Raw genomic sequence first — 16,948 nt, 5'->3', positions numbered from 1 at the left:
TCTGTCTTCTAACAGCTCTGCCCCGAGGCCATGGAGGTCTTACAACTATTTACCTAAATGCAGGAGGGTAACAGGGAATGCTGGGGGGTGGGGGTGCATCTCCATTAATATCAAAAACCATCCCACCAGCAAATTGCCCTGGGCTACCCCAAGACTCACCAGGAACTGGGGCCATGGCCTCCGGATTCATTCTAGACCCCCACCTGGGGGGAGGGTCTGAGCCCCTTCATTGCCTCAGGGCTAGATGGACAAGGCTGGTGGGGTTCACTAACCTATTGCCTGAAATGGGAAGGCCCCCTGTTAAATGCCGCCTCCTATTTGGGCCACTTCACTTTAAAAGGCAAATAGAGAAACAGGCAAAATCCAAATAAGAGTGAGGCTAATGCGTCCAGAGGTCTGAAAGGAGACCTTTGGAGAAGGGCGGAGTAATTGGAATGATCTAGTGCCCAGAAGACAAGGTTGAGGGGCGACTCGGTAATTGCCAAGCTCCAGAAAGCTTCCTCTCAGGAAGATGGCAACCTGCTCACCCCCCACGTCCTCAGAGGGCAGAGCAAGAAATTAGCTTAAATTGGAGCTGGAAAGATTTAGGTTATGTGTAAGGAGGAACTTTATAAACCCTGAAATATGCTACCAAGAGAGGCTGCGGGTTCTCGGGAGAGTGTCTAAAAATAGCCTGTTCTTTAAAAATAGATCTGGGCGTGTGTTAAACATAGCATCAGCTGGGCTTCTGGGGATGATGTTAAATACAGGCGGACCGCCATATGGGGTCCTCCCCAGGCCGAAAGGCAGGCTGGAGGGTCAGCCTTTGGTCTCTGGAGACAAACGCAGGGATGTTTTAGATATGCAGAGATAAGGGATTTGTGTTTCTGCCTGCCCCTGGCTGATTGGTGTCCTGGAACACGAGCCTTTCGGATCTCCAAGTTTTCTTTCTGTGGGAGGCTATTCCAGGGCTGGTGCTAACTGGGTCAGTCCCACCAGTTCCCCCCAGTCCCTCCCCATTCCTGAGTCAGGCTCTCCTGTGCCTGTGGGTTTGCTGGGAACTCATCCATCTCAGCGGCGCCAGGCTCTCTGTGGCTCCCCCGCGACCTGCCCACCCACCTCCTAATCTCAGACCGTGGCCTGGCCGGCCTCTCTGCCCTGGAGGGCTGCAGATGCCCCTCCCCGACTCCCGGCCTCCCACCTTCTTCTCCACGCAGCAACCAGAGAGGGCTTCAAAAGAGTGCTCTGACTTCGCCCCCTTGCTTACAATTATATTATGCAATTCCTGCCCATTGCCCTCGGGATACAGCCCAGACTGCCTAGATGGCTTCAGAACTTTCCGGGCTGTGGCTTGTTTATCCCTCCAGCAACGGCGCTCACCACCCACGCGCCCTGCTCACGGCCCATTACAGCCCCACCAGACCTCTCTGCTTGCAGGCTCTGTGGGAGCTGGTGCCCTGCCCAGCCGCCCTCCTGCTGCCTCTGACCCTTCAGCTCCCAGCTGGGATGTCACTTTCTCTAGGAGCCTTTCCTGGCCTTCCCACCCAAGCCTGGCCTGGAGCCCCGCTAGGGTTCCCACGGGACCCTGGCCTTCCCCTGTTGGCTGCCCTCATGCGCGGTCGTCCCCGTTTGTCTGTCTCTCCCGTCCCAGAGAACAGTGGGAGGCCAGGTCACTTGCTCCCAGTGTATTCCCCCAGCTAGGAGAAAGCCTCGCGCACAGCAGGTGCTCAATATGTGCTCTGTGACTAATTAACTGAAGGCCAGGCCGCCCTAGCAGGGTTTCCCTTTGCTACCACTCTGCCCTATCTCATCGGGTCTCAGCTTCCTCCAGGGCCCCACCGGCCCCTCTGTCTTCTGTCCCTGACTTGACACGCGTGGGATGTTGGCAAGTCCAGATCGGTGCCCCTGGACACAAGAGTATTTATTTAGACATGCATGCTCCCCGAGTGTTCTGAGTAATAAGTTAGACAGCGTCTTTAATAATAAACTCTATTATAAGTTAATTAGTCAGCTACCTCCCTGATATCTCAATTAAATGGAGCATGCCATTAACATAATACGTCCAAACCATGCAGAGGGGCGGCCAGAAGCCTGAGGAGTCCTGGAATTCAGCTGGGCGTCATTGCTCCATGTGCTTACTCAGGTGGCATCTCCAGGCCGGGGACTGTTTCCTCGGAGGGGTCGCCTGGGCCGGGGTCCACCACACCCAGAAGCACGCTCAGGAACCAGCACCCTTGCCCCCAGGGAGGCAGCGTGGGTTGACACTCCTGCGTGGCCTCCAGACTCAGGTGGCACTCTCTCTCCTATCCTCCACCTGACCCCACTGCCACGTCGTCTGGTCTCACTTGATGTTCATGAGCACAGACCTCACATGCACACGGCACTGCCCCTGTTTGTCAGTGCTTTCCCACTCTCCTAGAAAAGACTATTTCACCCCTTCTCCTCCCTCCTCAAAGCTCCCCTCCCACATGCACAAGGCTGTCTCACTCTTAGCTGGTGGCCCGGCCTCGCTGGGTGGAGAGGAAGAAGCAATGCTGCCCGCACTGGCATCTGTACTCACATTCTCTCCTTCCCCGTTCCCTTGGGCCTGGCGTCCCAGCTCCCATCAAAGCCAGCCCCTTTGTCTTCTAGAACCTCCCCACCCTTCTCGCCTTCTCTCTTGCTTCTACAATTGCCCTCTGGCTCCTCTGCGCCATCAGTCTCTCCCTGTCCACTTGATCACCTGGGTAAGCACAGGAACATTCTACATCTCCCCACTTTAAGATCTGTCCCGGAACCCCAGGCCCTCTCCAGCCATCACCCCATTTTTCTGCTTCTCCAGGCAGCAACAAGTCTTGATGATTTCTGTGTAATTATTTGGCTGTTTTCTCTCCTCCTCTTCTCAGCCTCTTCCAGTAGAGCATCTGTCCCCAAAGGCCCGCATGTTGGCAAATCCAGTGGTCACTTCCGTGCCTTCATCTTTGACCTAACGGCTGCCCCCTCCTCCTTGACCTGCGTCGCTGTCTGGCCTTGGCAATACCACGCTCTGGTTTTCCTCCTGCTGCCCGCCCTCTCCTCCTCGGCCTCCTCTGCGGGCCCCTCCCACTCTGCTCAGCCCTGGACGTTGGCTCCACCTGGGGCCCTTCTCTGCTCGCCCTACATCTCTCCCAGGTGGTCTCTTCTAGGCCCACGTCCGGATGCCAAAGACACGCATTTGAATCTCTAACTCCGACTATTTCCCGACCCTTAAACTCGTACAAGGTTTGCTGTTGTACAACTGCTTGCTTGATGTCCCTGCTTGGATATAAAATAGATATTTCACATAAATGTGGCTCAAATGGGGTTCCACCCACCTAAACATCTTCTTCCCTCTGTCTTCTTCACTTTACTAAATGGCGCCCTCGTCTGCCCGATTGCTCAAACCAAAGCCTTGAGGTCATCCAAGACCCCCAAGTCCAGCCCATCAGCAGGTCTGTTGACTCCACCTTCAAAACCTGCCCCGGAGCTGCCAACAACTCCAGTCCAGACCACCACAGATCTGCCTGGAACGGCCTCTCAACTGCACCCCCATCATCTGTCTTCACAGTGACCAGAAGGAGCTTAAAACATAAATTAGGCCCCTGTTTAAATCGTCTCCTGGCTTCCCACTGCTTTTAGAGTCAAAGCCAAACTCCTCCCTGTGACCTCCATGGCCCGGATGACCTGGCCCCTGACGGCGTTCCAGACCCGTCTCCAAACACCCTCCCCTTTCTCACTCTGCCGGAACCTTCTCTCCCCTCCCCCAATAGGTCAGGCTCCGTCCTGCTGGCAAGCCCTTGCTCCGGCCACGCCCTGTGTCTGGAACGCCCTTCCCCAGACCTCAGAGTGGCAGCCTCCAGCTCCCCATTCAAGCCTCTGCTTACAAGTCACCTCCTCAGAGAGGCCCTCCCGACTTCCCAGTCTGAAGGGCCCCAGGCACTCTCTGTCCCTCTGCCCGATTTTATTCTCAGCATGGTGGCACCTTGTACTCCCTGACATCTTCTTAACCTGTGTGTTCATTGTCTGGTTCTCCCCACTAGGACATGAGACCCTTGAGAGCAGGGCATCTGTCTGTCGTCTGTTCCGGTCTCCCGCACCACCCCTGGAAAGTGTCTGGCCTATGAAAAGCATTCAATAAATATTCATTGACTGATTGAATTAATGAATGATAAATGAATGAATGATGACTCTGACATTTGCTCATGTAGACAATTTGCTCTCCAAAGGTTTCCAGTCTGGCCCTGTCCTAGCTCATTCCCGTATCCCAGACCCGAGACCCTCACACCAGCCAGCCTAACACCTGAGCACCTGCAATCAGTGGCCATCGATTTATTCAGCAAACACGTATGGAATATTTACTGTGGGCCAGGCCCTGGGCTGGGTGCTGGGGATTCACTGCAGAGCAAAACAGACCTGGTCCCAGACTAGTGTGAAGTCCAGCACGCCTGTTCAGGGAGTCTCAGGCATTCATTCATTCGTTCATTCATTCATTGAAGAAAGACTTCTACAGGGCTTTTTTTTTTTTTTTTTAATAAAGATTCTTTTTTTTTTTTAAAGATTTTATTTATTTATTTTTCCCCCAAAGCCCCAGTACATAGTTGTCTGTCATAGCTGCATATCCTTCTAGTTGCTGTATGTGGGACGCGGCCTCAGCATGGCTGGAGGAGTGGTGCCTCGGTGCGCACCCGGGATCCGAACCCCGGCCGCCGGCAGCGAAGCGCACGCACTTAACCGCTAAGCCACGGGGCCGGCCCTCTACAGGGCTTACTGTGTGCCCAGCACTGTTCCAAGTGCTTTGCAAGGACAAGGTGCTTAACCCTCATGGGTAATGTATGAGGTAGATACTATTATTAACCCCATATTATAGTTGAGGAAACTGAGGCACAGAAAGGTGAAGTAACCTCCCCAAGGTCACACAGCTGGTAAGTGACAGAGCTGGACCCTCCCTCTCACTTTGCTTCGCTCCTGCTTTACTCCAGGCTCCCCTTCTGATGTTGTCTCTGAATTCTGCCCCACGCCAGCTCCTCTGGACCTGACAATAGAATTTAGCTTCCCAGGGGGAGCAGCCGAGGGCGGGGCTGGGAGTCACCAGCCCTTCCTGTTCTGGGTTCCAGGTGGCACCACACCCAGGAGGCTCTGAGCCCTTGGCCAACATCCCCTATCCCCAGTGCTCCCCAAGGTCCCCTGGGGGCAGGAGGAGCCCGGCCTGCCTCACCACACGGATTGGGAGTTCTATTTATGGTGGCAGGAGTTGGAAGATTCCGGAAACCACACAAGGAGGGATTTACAGCTGTGAGTTTCCTGGTGTGGCTCCCATAGCAGCGGCAGGAAAGCCTCGTTCATTTAGTCGCTGCTGATCTAGGAGGTGGGGCAGCTCAGCCGAAAGTCGCTTCTTAATTCAGAGGAGTTGGAAACAACTCCTTCTGCTGCAGGTTTGTATGACAGATGCTGCTGGCCGCTTTAGAACAACGTGCTTCCGGAAACACGGGCCCTCGAGGGTCAGATGTTTGAAGCAGAATCTTTAAAATGCAATCAGAGACTCTCACCACCCTATCTTTGAGTGAATTGTAATTTCAACTTATTGAATTTTCTTAAAGGATGGCCTTTCATATTTGGGAATAAATGGAATTCAATTGAGAAATCAATGCTTTTCTAAACTAACAATTCAGAAAACTAATTATTCTGCCAACAGGCTGGGTCTGGCTTCTGGGTCTAGCTGGGAGTTTTTGTATTAAAATGCTAAGTCCCCACTGTCCTAATATAAGGAGTGGTCGTTCTCATGAATGTTTTCCTTCTTTAGTGGGTGTTCATTGGAATTGCCTGTGTCTACTAGTATCCCCATTTTATAGATGAGAAAACCAAGGCCCCGAGAGATCAGATAGCTCAGAGAGCATCTGGACTGACACAGAAACTGAAGAAGGTGCAACAGCCGAGAGTTTGGAGAGCAAGGACCGGCAGGGGGGCCAAGGAAGGGGCAAGCCTCCTGGGTGGGGCAGCATTTCCAGAGGGAATTAGTGCTGGGCTGTAGGAGGGGCGACTAGTCTGTCCAGCTAACAGACTCTACTGTAAGTTACAGTGACTGAAACAGCGTGGCATTGACACAGGAACAGAGAGAGATCAGTGAAACAGATGACGTTAGGAAATGGACTCATGTATATGTGGGGCTTGGACTATGTACAAAAGTGTAATTTAAAATCAGGGGAAAGGACGGGCCATTCTATAAGAGTTCAAAGCAATTAGCTACTCATTAAAAAAAATTGTTAAGTCCTTACCACACACCATTCACTAAGATAAATTCCAGATGAATTATCATGAACATCTGTAAGTATGCTAGAAAAATATAGGAGAATGTGTTTATGGTGTTAATCTTCTTAAAGTAGACACAGGAAGCAAAAACCAAAAAGGAAAAGACTGATAAATTTGACTATATCAAATATCAAAATGTATGACAAAAGCAGCTTTAGTCATAATTGCCAAAACTTGGAAGCAACCAAGATGTCTTTCAGTAGCTGAATGGACCGTAGGTGAATGACCTGTGGTACATCCAGACAATGGAATATTATTCAGCAATAAAAAGAAATGAGCTATCAAGCATGAAAAGACATGGAGGAACCTTAAATGCGTATTGCTAAGTGAGAGAAGCCAATCTAAAAAGGCTACATACTATATGATTCCAACTATATGACATTCTGGAAAAGGCAAAACGATGGAGACAGTAAAAAGATCAGTGGTTGCCAGAGGTTTCGTGGGTGGGGAGGGAGGGATGAATAGATGGAGCACAGGACATTTTTAGGGCCATGAAACCGTCGACACAGTAATGGTGGATACGTGTCTCTACACATTTGTCAAAATCCAAAGAATATACAACAGGAAGAGTAAGCCCTAATGTAAACTATGGATTGAGTTAATAATAATGTATCAATATTGGTTTATCAATTGTAACAAATGTATCCCACTAATGCAGGATGTTAATCATAGGAGAAACCACGGGGGCAGAGAGGGGGCGTATGGGAACTCTCAGTAATTTCTGCTCAATTTTTCTGTAAACCTAAAACTGCTCTAAAAAATAAAGTCTATTAATTAGACTAATTAAAAAAAGATGTTCTCTACATGGAAAAAAAAATAGTAAACTGTTTGTAGTCTGTAAAACAGGCAAGACTAGTATCCAGAACACATAAAGAATTCCTACCAATTGATAAGGAAAGTGATGGGAAAAAAAAAAAAAGAAAATTGACAAAGGACACAGACAGGCATATTCATAGAGGAGAATTAGAAATGGTTAATAAATACATGAAAAATGCCCAAGCTCACTAGGAATAAGGGAAATATAAAATTTAAAACAATGTTGAGGTGTCATTTTTCACCATGCAATGGGCAAAATTTATAATGTTTTATAATGTCCAGTATTGGTGAGGATTTGGGTGGGTAACTCTCAGACAGCTGGCAGAAGTACAAAACGGTACTGCTGCTCAGGAGAACCATTCACCGACATTGACTCAAATTTAAAATGCACACACTTTATGACCCAGCGATTCTTGTGCTTCATCCTGGAGAAATACTTGCTTGTGTGCACAAAGAGACTCGTAGAATGGTGTTTATTGCAGCATTTCTTATAGGGCAAAAATCTGGAAATAACTTAAATACCATCAGTTGATTGGATAAATCATTATCAAGGAAACCTATGCATCAGTTCCAAAGAATAAGGGCTACCTGCTATGTCCTCTTGGCAAGTTCACCAAGAATTGTGTCAAGTAAAGAGAAATAAGATGTCCATGTGGCTCACCCCTCCTCTCCTCCTCCTGGCAGACTGAGCCAAGGCAGAGAGGACCAGAGGCATTTGGCACCACCTGCCAGGGCGCCACTGAGTTGGGGGGGTCTAGGCTGTACTCAGGCCTGGGGGAAACCTGGAGCAGGCTGAGAGCGCCTGTCATGGTCACCCTCTCCCTGATTTCCTGACTCAAGTGCTCCCACCAGCCCTGGAGAGTAGCCCCATCTGGGGTCAGAGAGCAGTGAGCGGTGTCCACAAGAGGCGGACCCCGGCCTAGACACACAGACAGCCACCTCTGAGCCCTCTGTCTCTGCGGTGCCGCGGGTCAGGTGACTGGAAGGAGGCAAAGAGCGGCACTGGAGCCCACCGGCTCAGCTCACAGGCGCCCTTGTGCACACCTCTCCTCTGCGCTCAGTGACACCGCGTGGGCAGCTTTAAACTGGCCACGGTGGGAATTTTTACACCACGGAAATTGGCAGACGCTACAAATCAGGGCTTTTTTTCTCAGAGAACCAGTTGTTGAACATTCTCCTTCACATAGTGGGAACACAGGATGTCCCCCTTCCCACCCCCACCCCACAAGGCTGAGCTCCAGGTCACAGAGCCTCACGCCTTTACTGCGGTCTTTTCTTATCTCCACCCCTCCTCTCCTGACCTCCGTCTTTTCCCTTGTCTCCTCTTCAAGAATAAGGGAAAGGGTGACTGGGGCAACAAGGGGAGGACAGGCGCACTCTAGGCAGCATGGGAACAGCCCTGGATTTAGGGACATATGGATCTGCCTCCCAGTCACAACTAAGCCGTCTACTCCCTGTGTGGCCTTGGACGGAATTGCCCACTCCACACTTCTATTTTCTCACCTGTGGAATGAGAATAATCATAGTCAGCCTCCCATATTCAGCCTTGCAGGTGTGGTTCTGCTCAGCTCCAGGGAGTGGCATGCACACAGACTATAATGTGAATGGAGCCTATGGAGATGCGCAGTGGGCAACCTGAACGACAGTACACGGCCCTGAGCATCGTACTTACTTCAGAGGGTTGTTATGACAATTGAAAGAGATAATAATGGAGGGGAAGGAGTCTGACAGAGTGCTTGGCACACAGTAGGTGCACAAGCATTATTGATTTCCTTTCTTCTTGTCATCCACCCCTTCCCTCCTCATCAATACTGCATCACTCCATCTTTTTTTTTTTTTTTTTTTTAAAGATTTTATTTATTCATTTTTTTCCCCCCAAAGCCCCAGCAGATAGTTGTATGTCATAGGTTCACATCCTTCTAGTTGCTGTACGTGGGACTCGGCCCCGCGCTGGACGGAGAAGTGGTGCCTTGGGGCGCGCCCGGGATCCGAACCCGGGCCGCCAGCATCAGAGCGCGCGCACTTAACCGCCAAGCCACAGAGCCGGCCCTGCATCACTCCATCTTAAAGTTAGGTCCGTGCCAGTTAGCCCCACAAGGGCTCCACAGTCCACACAGAGAAGTGCCCCCAGTTTGTAATAATCCTGGTGGCTGTAATGATTGCATGTCCACGGGGCACCAGACAGTGAGTCGTCCTTGCCTCATTTCGTTCACTCTCCACCTTACCTGTCATAATCCTCATCTAGGCTTGAAAGATGTGAGGCTCAGAGAGTGAAGTGCCTTGCCCAGGGCCACAAGGTGAAAATGTGGTGGAAGAGGGTTCCGACTCAGATCCCTCGGAATCAAAGTTCTCCCAGCCAATGGGCACCAAGATTTTTGACCATGAACGAGAGAAAAACATTTCATATTACAATCACTACACGCACATACACCTGTATAGAACTGAAAAGTTTCCCTGAACAATATTTACTCTTGAAACATTTCATGGTATCAGATATTTCTATTCTATTCTTGTTGTTTTTTTTAATGCAATGAAGTTGATTTCCTTATCTGCAATTTAAAAAACATTCTGTAGGCTGCCTCTCCCAAATGACCTTCTAACACATATCAGCAGGGCTAAATCCGACCCAACGTCTGCTTCTGTAAATAAAGTTTTATTGGCACTCGGCCATGCTCATCTATTCACATATTGTCTATGGCTCCTTGGCTGCCCTTTGCCCTCTGGCTCCAACTCAAACTCCTTGGCTGGTGTTGAAAGCCACCACCCTCTGGCCTCCCGTGCTCTGATCCCACTGACCTCCCTTCCCCGGGGGTCCATGCACAAACAGCGGGCGGATGGTTGGGAGGCCTGGGACGGGGGTGGACAGAGCCCCACCTAGCTTCCTGACGCCTTGTTCTGCTCCCCCACAGGCCTCCTGGGGATGGTAGCCCACATGATGTACACGCAGGTGTTCCAGGTCACCGTGAGCCTCGGCCCTGAAGACTGGAGACCTCACTCCTGGGACTACGGGTGGTCCTTCTGGTAAGTGGCCTTTGACTTTTGGACCCCAGAGCCCAGAGGCATGCTGGGACTTCAGCAGCTCAGCCCAGATGGGGGACAGGGGAAGGCAGGGGTAGCCCGGAGTCCAAAGGGGCTTTGAGACCCAAGCGCCGGGGTTGGCAGACTGCGGCCGATGGGCCAAATTTCGCCTGCCGCCTGTTTTTATGCAGTTCTCAGGCTAAGGATGGTTTCTACATTTTTAAATGCTTGAAAATAAATCAAAAGAAGAATAATATTTTGTGATGTGAAAATTGTGTGAAATTCAAATTCCAGTGTCCATAAATAAAGTTTCGTTGGGACGCAGCCATGCTCATCGTTTCCATATTGTCTACGGCTGCTGTCACGCTGTAACAGCAGAGCTGAGCGGTTGCCACAGAGTCAGAATGGCCTAGAAAGCCTAAAATATTTACCATCTGGCCCTGTGTGGAGAAGGTTTGCCGACCCCTGCCTTAGAGGCTGCAGGGCAGGTGAAGACGGAAGCTGGCGCGACCTGAAGGCAGGCGAGCCATGGAGGGCTCTGGGTGGTCCGATGGGTTAGGAGGATGCCAGGGAAGGGCCCTGGATACAGGGAACAGGAGTCAGCACCTCAGAGCGTGGTGTGCAAAAGAAAGGCAGAATGAGTCAGGATTCTTTTGCTTGTGAGCAATAGAATCCCAAGCTTAAGTAAACAAGGGCTGTGTGTTGGTTCAGGTAACTGGGAAGTCCAGGCCGATCACTAAGGTGCCTTGGGTTATAGCAGAAAAATCCACCCACATCAGTCCAAGCAATAAGGAAAATACATTGTTCCTGTAAATGGAAAGTGCAGCTCTGGCATGGCCTTCAGGATACGCTTGATCCAGGGTCACTGATGTCAACAGGGCGGAGTTCTCTTCCTCTGTCGTCAGCTGAGCATTGCCCCCTTCACATGTTAACCCTGTCCCTGGGCAGGCTTCCCTCCTATGGTGAGAAAGCTCCTCCTGAGGCTGGCACTTCTTCCATCACATACAGGAGGAGAAAGGGCTTCTCTTTTCCCAACGTTGACTAAAGTCCCAAGCCTCTCTCTGATGAGCCCAGCTTAGGTCATTTTCTCTCTCCTGAATCATCATCACGGCTGGGGGAATGTCATGAGCTCATTGGTTCAGTTTGACCAGGCCTACCTTTGGGGCGAGGAATGAGCCAAAAACTCTCAAACGATCAGTGGGTGGAATGGCTGCTGGGTGAGCTAGTCTGCTTCAGGCACAGCTGGATCCAGGTGATCAGGTGATTCATCAGGACCTCAGTCATTCTCTCCCTCTTTCCTGTCTCTGTTCCCTGTGTGTTGGCTTCATTCACAAGCAGCTTCTCCCCAAGTGGTAGCAAAAATGGTCACCATGCCCAGCTCTAGGCTTAACATCTTACAAATGTAGCAATACCAGCAGAGATGGGGCTTCTTTCTAATATTTCCAGCCAAAATCCTGGTTATGACTTTCATTGGATTAGCTTAAGTCATGTGAGCATCCCTCTACCAGTGATTTAGACCCTGGTGGCTGGACTGCTCTAATTGGTCTGGCCTGAGTCACATGGTCCAGAAGGTGGGGTTGGCCCCACCCAAACCCTTGGACAGAGAGAGGAGGAGGAGAGGTCCCGCAGTGGAAAACTGGGGATGGGGGCGTGGAGGGGGCTGTTATCCAGAAGAAGGACTGTGTGCCAGAAAGATAATGACCACGGTTGTCCGTTACGCAGGGTTTGCAGGTCTGGTTCTGGTGGCAGGGGACCGTTTATCCACTCCATCATTTAACACATATTTACTGAGCCACTTACTCGGGGACAGCCAGTCTCTAGGTGCCGGGGGCACAGCAGAGGCCAAGACAGCGTTGTAACGAGGTTGAGACAACTGAACAAGAGATGCTCTGAACTGTGCTGTGATGTGGAGTGGAGAGCTCACAGACAGCTGTGGGAGCACAGAGGAGGGGTCACGACCCAGCTTCCCTGGGGGCGGTCCTCAGGAAAGAATTGGGTCAGGCAAACTGGTGGAGGAGGGAATAGTTTAGTCTGCTGGGCCGGGGGAACCGCAGGTGCAAAGACTTGGCAGTGAGAGAACATCCGGGGGAAAGGTGGTCAGAATGGAGCAGGAAGGGCTCTGACTGTGAAAGACCCCATTTCACACCATTTCCGCCCCTTCCCACCTCTGCTTGGCTCTGCTGCCTTAGAGGCATGTGCCTTAAAGGGCCCTTGACCCATCAACACCATCCCTGATCCTTTTAAGTAGAACCATCCCAGGGAAACCAGCTGAGGCTCTGACCCCTTTTGACCCAACGCTTCCCCCAGCCCAGCGGTTCCTGCCTGAGAGCGTCAAGGTCGTCACCCTGAGCTAGAGAAGGAGACAAAGGAAGGGAACGAACATTTTTGAGTGTTGATCACGTGTGTGATAATCTCTCATGTATTGAGCACTGGTGTGACATCATCACAACAGTGCTATGAGGTGGGCACTTCGTGGAGGGGAAACTGAGGCACAGAGAACTTTAGTAGCCTGTCCAGGGTAATCCGGCCTGTGAGTGGCAGAGTTGGGATTTGGACCCAGGCAGTCTGGCTCCAGGCCCATGCTCTCAACCTCTGTATTCCGCCTCTGTGAGATGATGGGGTAATGGTAAGACAGGTCGCATGTGCTCGGCACACTGTGACACATGGACGTGCTCGGTAAACACCAGCTTTGCTACTGTTACCATTAGTGACATGAAACTTAACACGTACAATAACGCCGTGTTACGTTCGTGGAAAATGAGGCTCGGAAAGTTTAGATCACTTGCTCAGGATTCCGAATGCCCTCCTCCCACAGACCTCTCTCTCCAGAAGCAGCTGGCTCTCCACCCTGGCACTCGGCATCTAGAGCCTGCTGGTGTCAGCTGCAGGCTCCCCTGCCCCCTCAGGGCTGGCCTCCCTCGGGGCATCAAATTCCCATTTGACTTATTTAAGGCCAGGGTCCCATGTGCAGCCCCTATTAGGGCTGATCCATTTCTCCTTGTCACTGAGGCCTGCAAGATGGATCAGCCCCATTTCTCATCCCTCGCATCTGGGGCCTCGCCAGGGCTGTGCAGTGTCATCTCTCTTGTTTAATGTGTGTGAGGCCATTTGTCAACGTTCTGGCCCCAGAGCCTCCCCTGCCCCCACCCAAGGCCCTGGGGAGGAGACCAGCTCCGAGGCAAGACAGTGCCAGCTCTGTCTCCCAGCCCAGCGGGGAAGGACAGGCTGGGGAGTTCAGGGGATCAGGGCTTCTGAGGGGCTCCACTGATGCCAGGCACCAGCTTCCAGGGGGGACACCTGCACAGGAAGGGGAAGGTTCTGAGGTTAGGAGTCCGCCAGCCCAGTCCAAACCTCACCCTGACGCGCACTGCTGGGGGGCTGTACGCGGTGTGGAGGGCTGGTTGAGGGGCGGCCCCTGGAGTCAGACAGCTCGGGAGCATGTCCTCACTCTGTCCCTCACCAGCTGTGGACCTCGGCCAAGTCACTACCCTCCCTGTGCCTCCGTCTCCTCAGCTGTCAAATGGGGCAGCCTGAGTTTCTACCTCACGGGTTTTGTGAGTGGTATTCCAGTGCTCTGTTGATGGATAACACATCCCTCCCAAATTTAATGGCTTAAAATAAAAATTTCTGATTATATCTGTGGTTCAGCGGGTTGACTGCACTCAGCCGGGTGGTCCTGGCTTAGGGTCTTCCACGACGCTTCAGTCGGATGTCGGCTGGGGCTGGAGGCATCTGGGGCACGGCCAGCTGGGCATCCAAGGTGGCCCCGCGCAGCGCTGGCAGTCGGTGCTGGCTGGTGGCTGGAGCTCAGCTAGACTGTCAGCAGGAGCGGCTTCTTGAGCCCGGGGGCTGGGTCCCCCTGGGGAGCCGGCGTTCCAAGAGATCCAAGCGGAAGCTGCAAGTTTATGTTATGACCCTGCCTCAGAGTCACACAGTCACTTCTGCTGCTTTCTGGCGTCCAAGAGCAGGGGACGGGGCTGGATTCAAGGGGAAGGGGCTGCACGGACCCCAGGAGGTGTGGCTCGTGGGGGGCCATCGCTGGAGACACGCTGCTGTGAGGACCGCGTGAGATCACGCACGGGCGGCACTCAGCGCAGAGAACGTGCTCGACGGATGCTGCAACTGAAGGCGAGCAACCCGACCTCTCAGCTTCTTCCTGTCCAGAGTACAGACAATAGTAATGCCTGATTAATAGAGTGGTTGTAAGGACTAGGTGAGACCAATCTCTTAAAGTGCTTGGGATACAATAAGTGCTCCTTAAGTGGCAGTGATTATAAATGGTGACAATGAGCCTTTGGTAATGCTGCTCTCACTTGTTGGGAGGCACGTCCCCAAACGTCCTAGAGGATGTCGTTCGGTGGGTACACAGGCAGCCCCTTGCTTTCTGTTTTCCCCAGTCTCCACCCCCACTGGACTTCCCAGGAAGTTAGTATTTCTTAGAGTTTAGCCCTGGCCGTGCCCTCCCCCTACTCCCTGACTCCCCACTTTGGCCCTGACTAAGCTGCGGAAGCCTATCCTCACCCTGAGCCCCAGGCCCCCCAGCCCTCCTGCTGCTCCTCTTTTCAGCCTTGTGGCTCAGCTCTCTCCAGGTTTGTTTGCCTGTGACAATGCCAAGGCAGGCCCCGGGGAAGGGGGAAGGGGGGAGATAAGACTAATAATGTTGGTCGCCACCTACTTTGTGCACTTTACAAGCCCTGAGCTGTCTCGTCCCACGGAGGAGTTACCGTGCCCAATTCGGGGACTAGGACAAGACCTCAGAAAGGACAAAGGCCCGAATCACATAATTAGCCTCAGAGGCTGCAAACTGCATGCAGCCCAGGGCCAAACCCATCCTGTAGATGCTTTGTTTGGCCTGCCACAGTGTTATTTAAAAGTTTGTATATTTTTTTTAACATCTTAAAAGGTAAAAATGTTACATAAAAAATCCAGGTTCCTCGCTTCTCTTGAGCGCTAGAAGATATGTCCATGCCTAACTTGCATTGCCACGTGGCAGTGGGCAGTTAAATCTGAGCAAAGCTGCCGCCTTTAGATGGGGCATATGCTCTAGTTCACCCCAGTCCCCACCACCCCCTACAGCCTTACACTTACCCACACTTTCCTCGCTTAGTCATCCATCTGACCCTGCAGGAATTTGAGTTTGTGAGCCTTGCTTGGAATGTCAACATGTCAGTTTTCCTGGTGATGGCGGGAGAGTGGAAAGCTAGGCACTTTGTTCTCCTATTTTACATTTGATCAAAATGGAGAGGGATGGAAAAAGGGACCCTCCTACTGCAACACACCGTGAAACCCCAATCCTGAGCATTCACTCTGCAGACTGAGGTAGTGAATATTGTGGAGTTGTAGCTTATGAGAGCTAGAAGCCCAGAGAGGCTAAGCAATTTGGCCCAGGTCACACAGCAAGAGTAGTAAGTTGGGCCAGGTCCCAGGAGGATTGTGCCTCTTTGTTTGCTCCTGAGGCCCCATCTGTGTGGAGTGTGGTAGCCTCACTGCTACCCTACTCTCTTCCCCTCCCCCCCTTTCCAGTCTTCACAACTTTGTGGAAATAGCATGCTAGCCTCATCCCCCTCTGGGAACCCCAGCCGCCCTGCCCTCTCTGCAGGGCTTAGCTGACATATCAGCACATTGATCTTTTGTGTGTGTGTGTGTGTTGGGGGGGGGTAGTTCTGCTGCTGTGACCTTAGAAGAGCCTTGGCCCCAAAGAGCCACTAGAGAGGGTGTGTTTGCTGGTGCCGCCACTGAGAGGCGTGTGGTCAGCAGAAAGCTCTCGCTCTTTCTCATCTCCCCCTGGCACAGGTGGCTCTGGCCTCCTTTTTTCTAAGGCCAGGGAGGGGAAAGAGAGACGTGGCTGCCCAAGGGTGTCCTGCTGGCCATGGATGGCCTGGCTGGGCCCCCAGAGCCTGCCATCGTCAGCTCCTGGTCCCATCGGCACTCAGGCACTGAGAGTGGCCTGGACCAAGCCTTGGCATCCTGCCCCGCACAGTGACTCTGTGCCCGTCTGGCCCAAAGGTGGCCTAGGGCTGCCTCCTTCAGTGATCAGTTACAGTCTTCCCAGGGCCCCGGGGTAGATTTCAAGGTGGCATCCATGCATCTCTGAATCTGTGCCCCCAGCGTCCCCCTGCCCCGCCCTGCAGCTCCCAGAGGACAGAGAGGAGTGGACAGCCACTCCCCCACCCCTGTTACCCTCCCTTTTCCTCACCCGCGTCCACCCTGCTCTGGGCACCAAAACCAGGCCAGCCACCCACATCCCTCACTGCACCAGCTCAGAAGTGCAAGTGGCAACCCCCAGCAGGTGTTCCAGCCCCAATGTTTTCAAACTGTGCCCTTCGTGGGGGCCTGGATGGGGGGTCTGCATGTGAGGGGAGCAGGAAGGAGGAAGACTCACGATGCAGCCCCGAGCCCCTCGCCCATGCTAAAGCCAGAACAGTGTTTTTATATCTGTAGTTTTCAATCTGTTCTTATTTATCTGTATTTATTCAGGCTACAAATATTTATTGAGCACCTACTGTGTGCCAGGCACTGTTCTAGGTGCTAGGATGCAGCAGTGAGCAAAACAAAGCTCCTGTCTTCATGGAGCTGACATTCTGGTGTGTGCGGGCAGGCAATCCAGAAACAAATAAAGACGACCACTTCTGGGGAGACGGAGTGACAGACGTCCCCCTCTTCCTCCCGCTAAGTACAACTAAAACCCCTGGACATTATGCATAAAACAAGCAGAGGAAGACGCTGAAAGGTGGAGAGGAAACCGTGGGCTGGCTAGGGACAGAGGGACAACACATTGGTGAGTACGTTTTGTCTCATATATCCCAGATTTGGAGATGAAGAAGTCAGCAAC

At 52.1% G+C, this 16,948-nt stretch overlaps 1 protein-coding gene across 1 annotated transcript in view; it reads left to right on the top strand.

Annotated features, from left to right (window-relative positions):
• Positions 1-16,948, top strand: part of GSG1L (GSG1 like) — a 212,314-nt gene that overhangs the window by 161,976 nt on the left and 33,390 nt on the right. Inside the window, exon 4 of the mRNA XM_087449209.1 lies at positions 10,008-10,119. Coding sequence (XP_087305335.1) covers positions 10,008-10,119 — 112 coding nt within the window. The remainder of the gene's footprint in view (positions 1-10,007; positions 10,120-16,948) is intronic.

Source organism: Ceratotherium simum, chromosome 26, assembly GCF_057802395.1.
Source record: "Ceratotherium simum simum isolate JZ-2026a chromosome 26, ASM5780239v1, whole genome shotgun sequence".
In the NCBI taxonomy this organism is placed as follows: domain Eukaryota; kingdom Metazoa; phylum Chordata; class Mammalia; order Perissodactyla; family Rhinocerotidae; genus Ceratotherium; species Ceratotherium simum.
The sequence above is the reverse complement of the archived record's forward strand: the minus strand, read 5'-3'. Positions and strand labels throughout refer to the sequence as shown.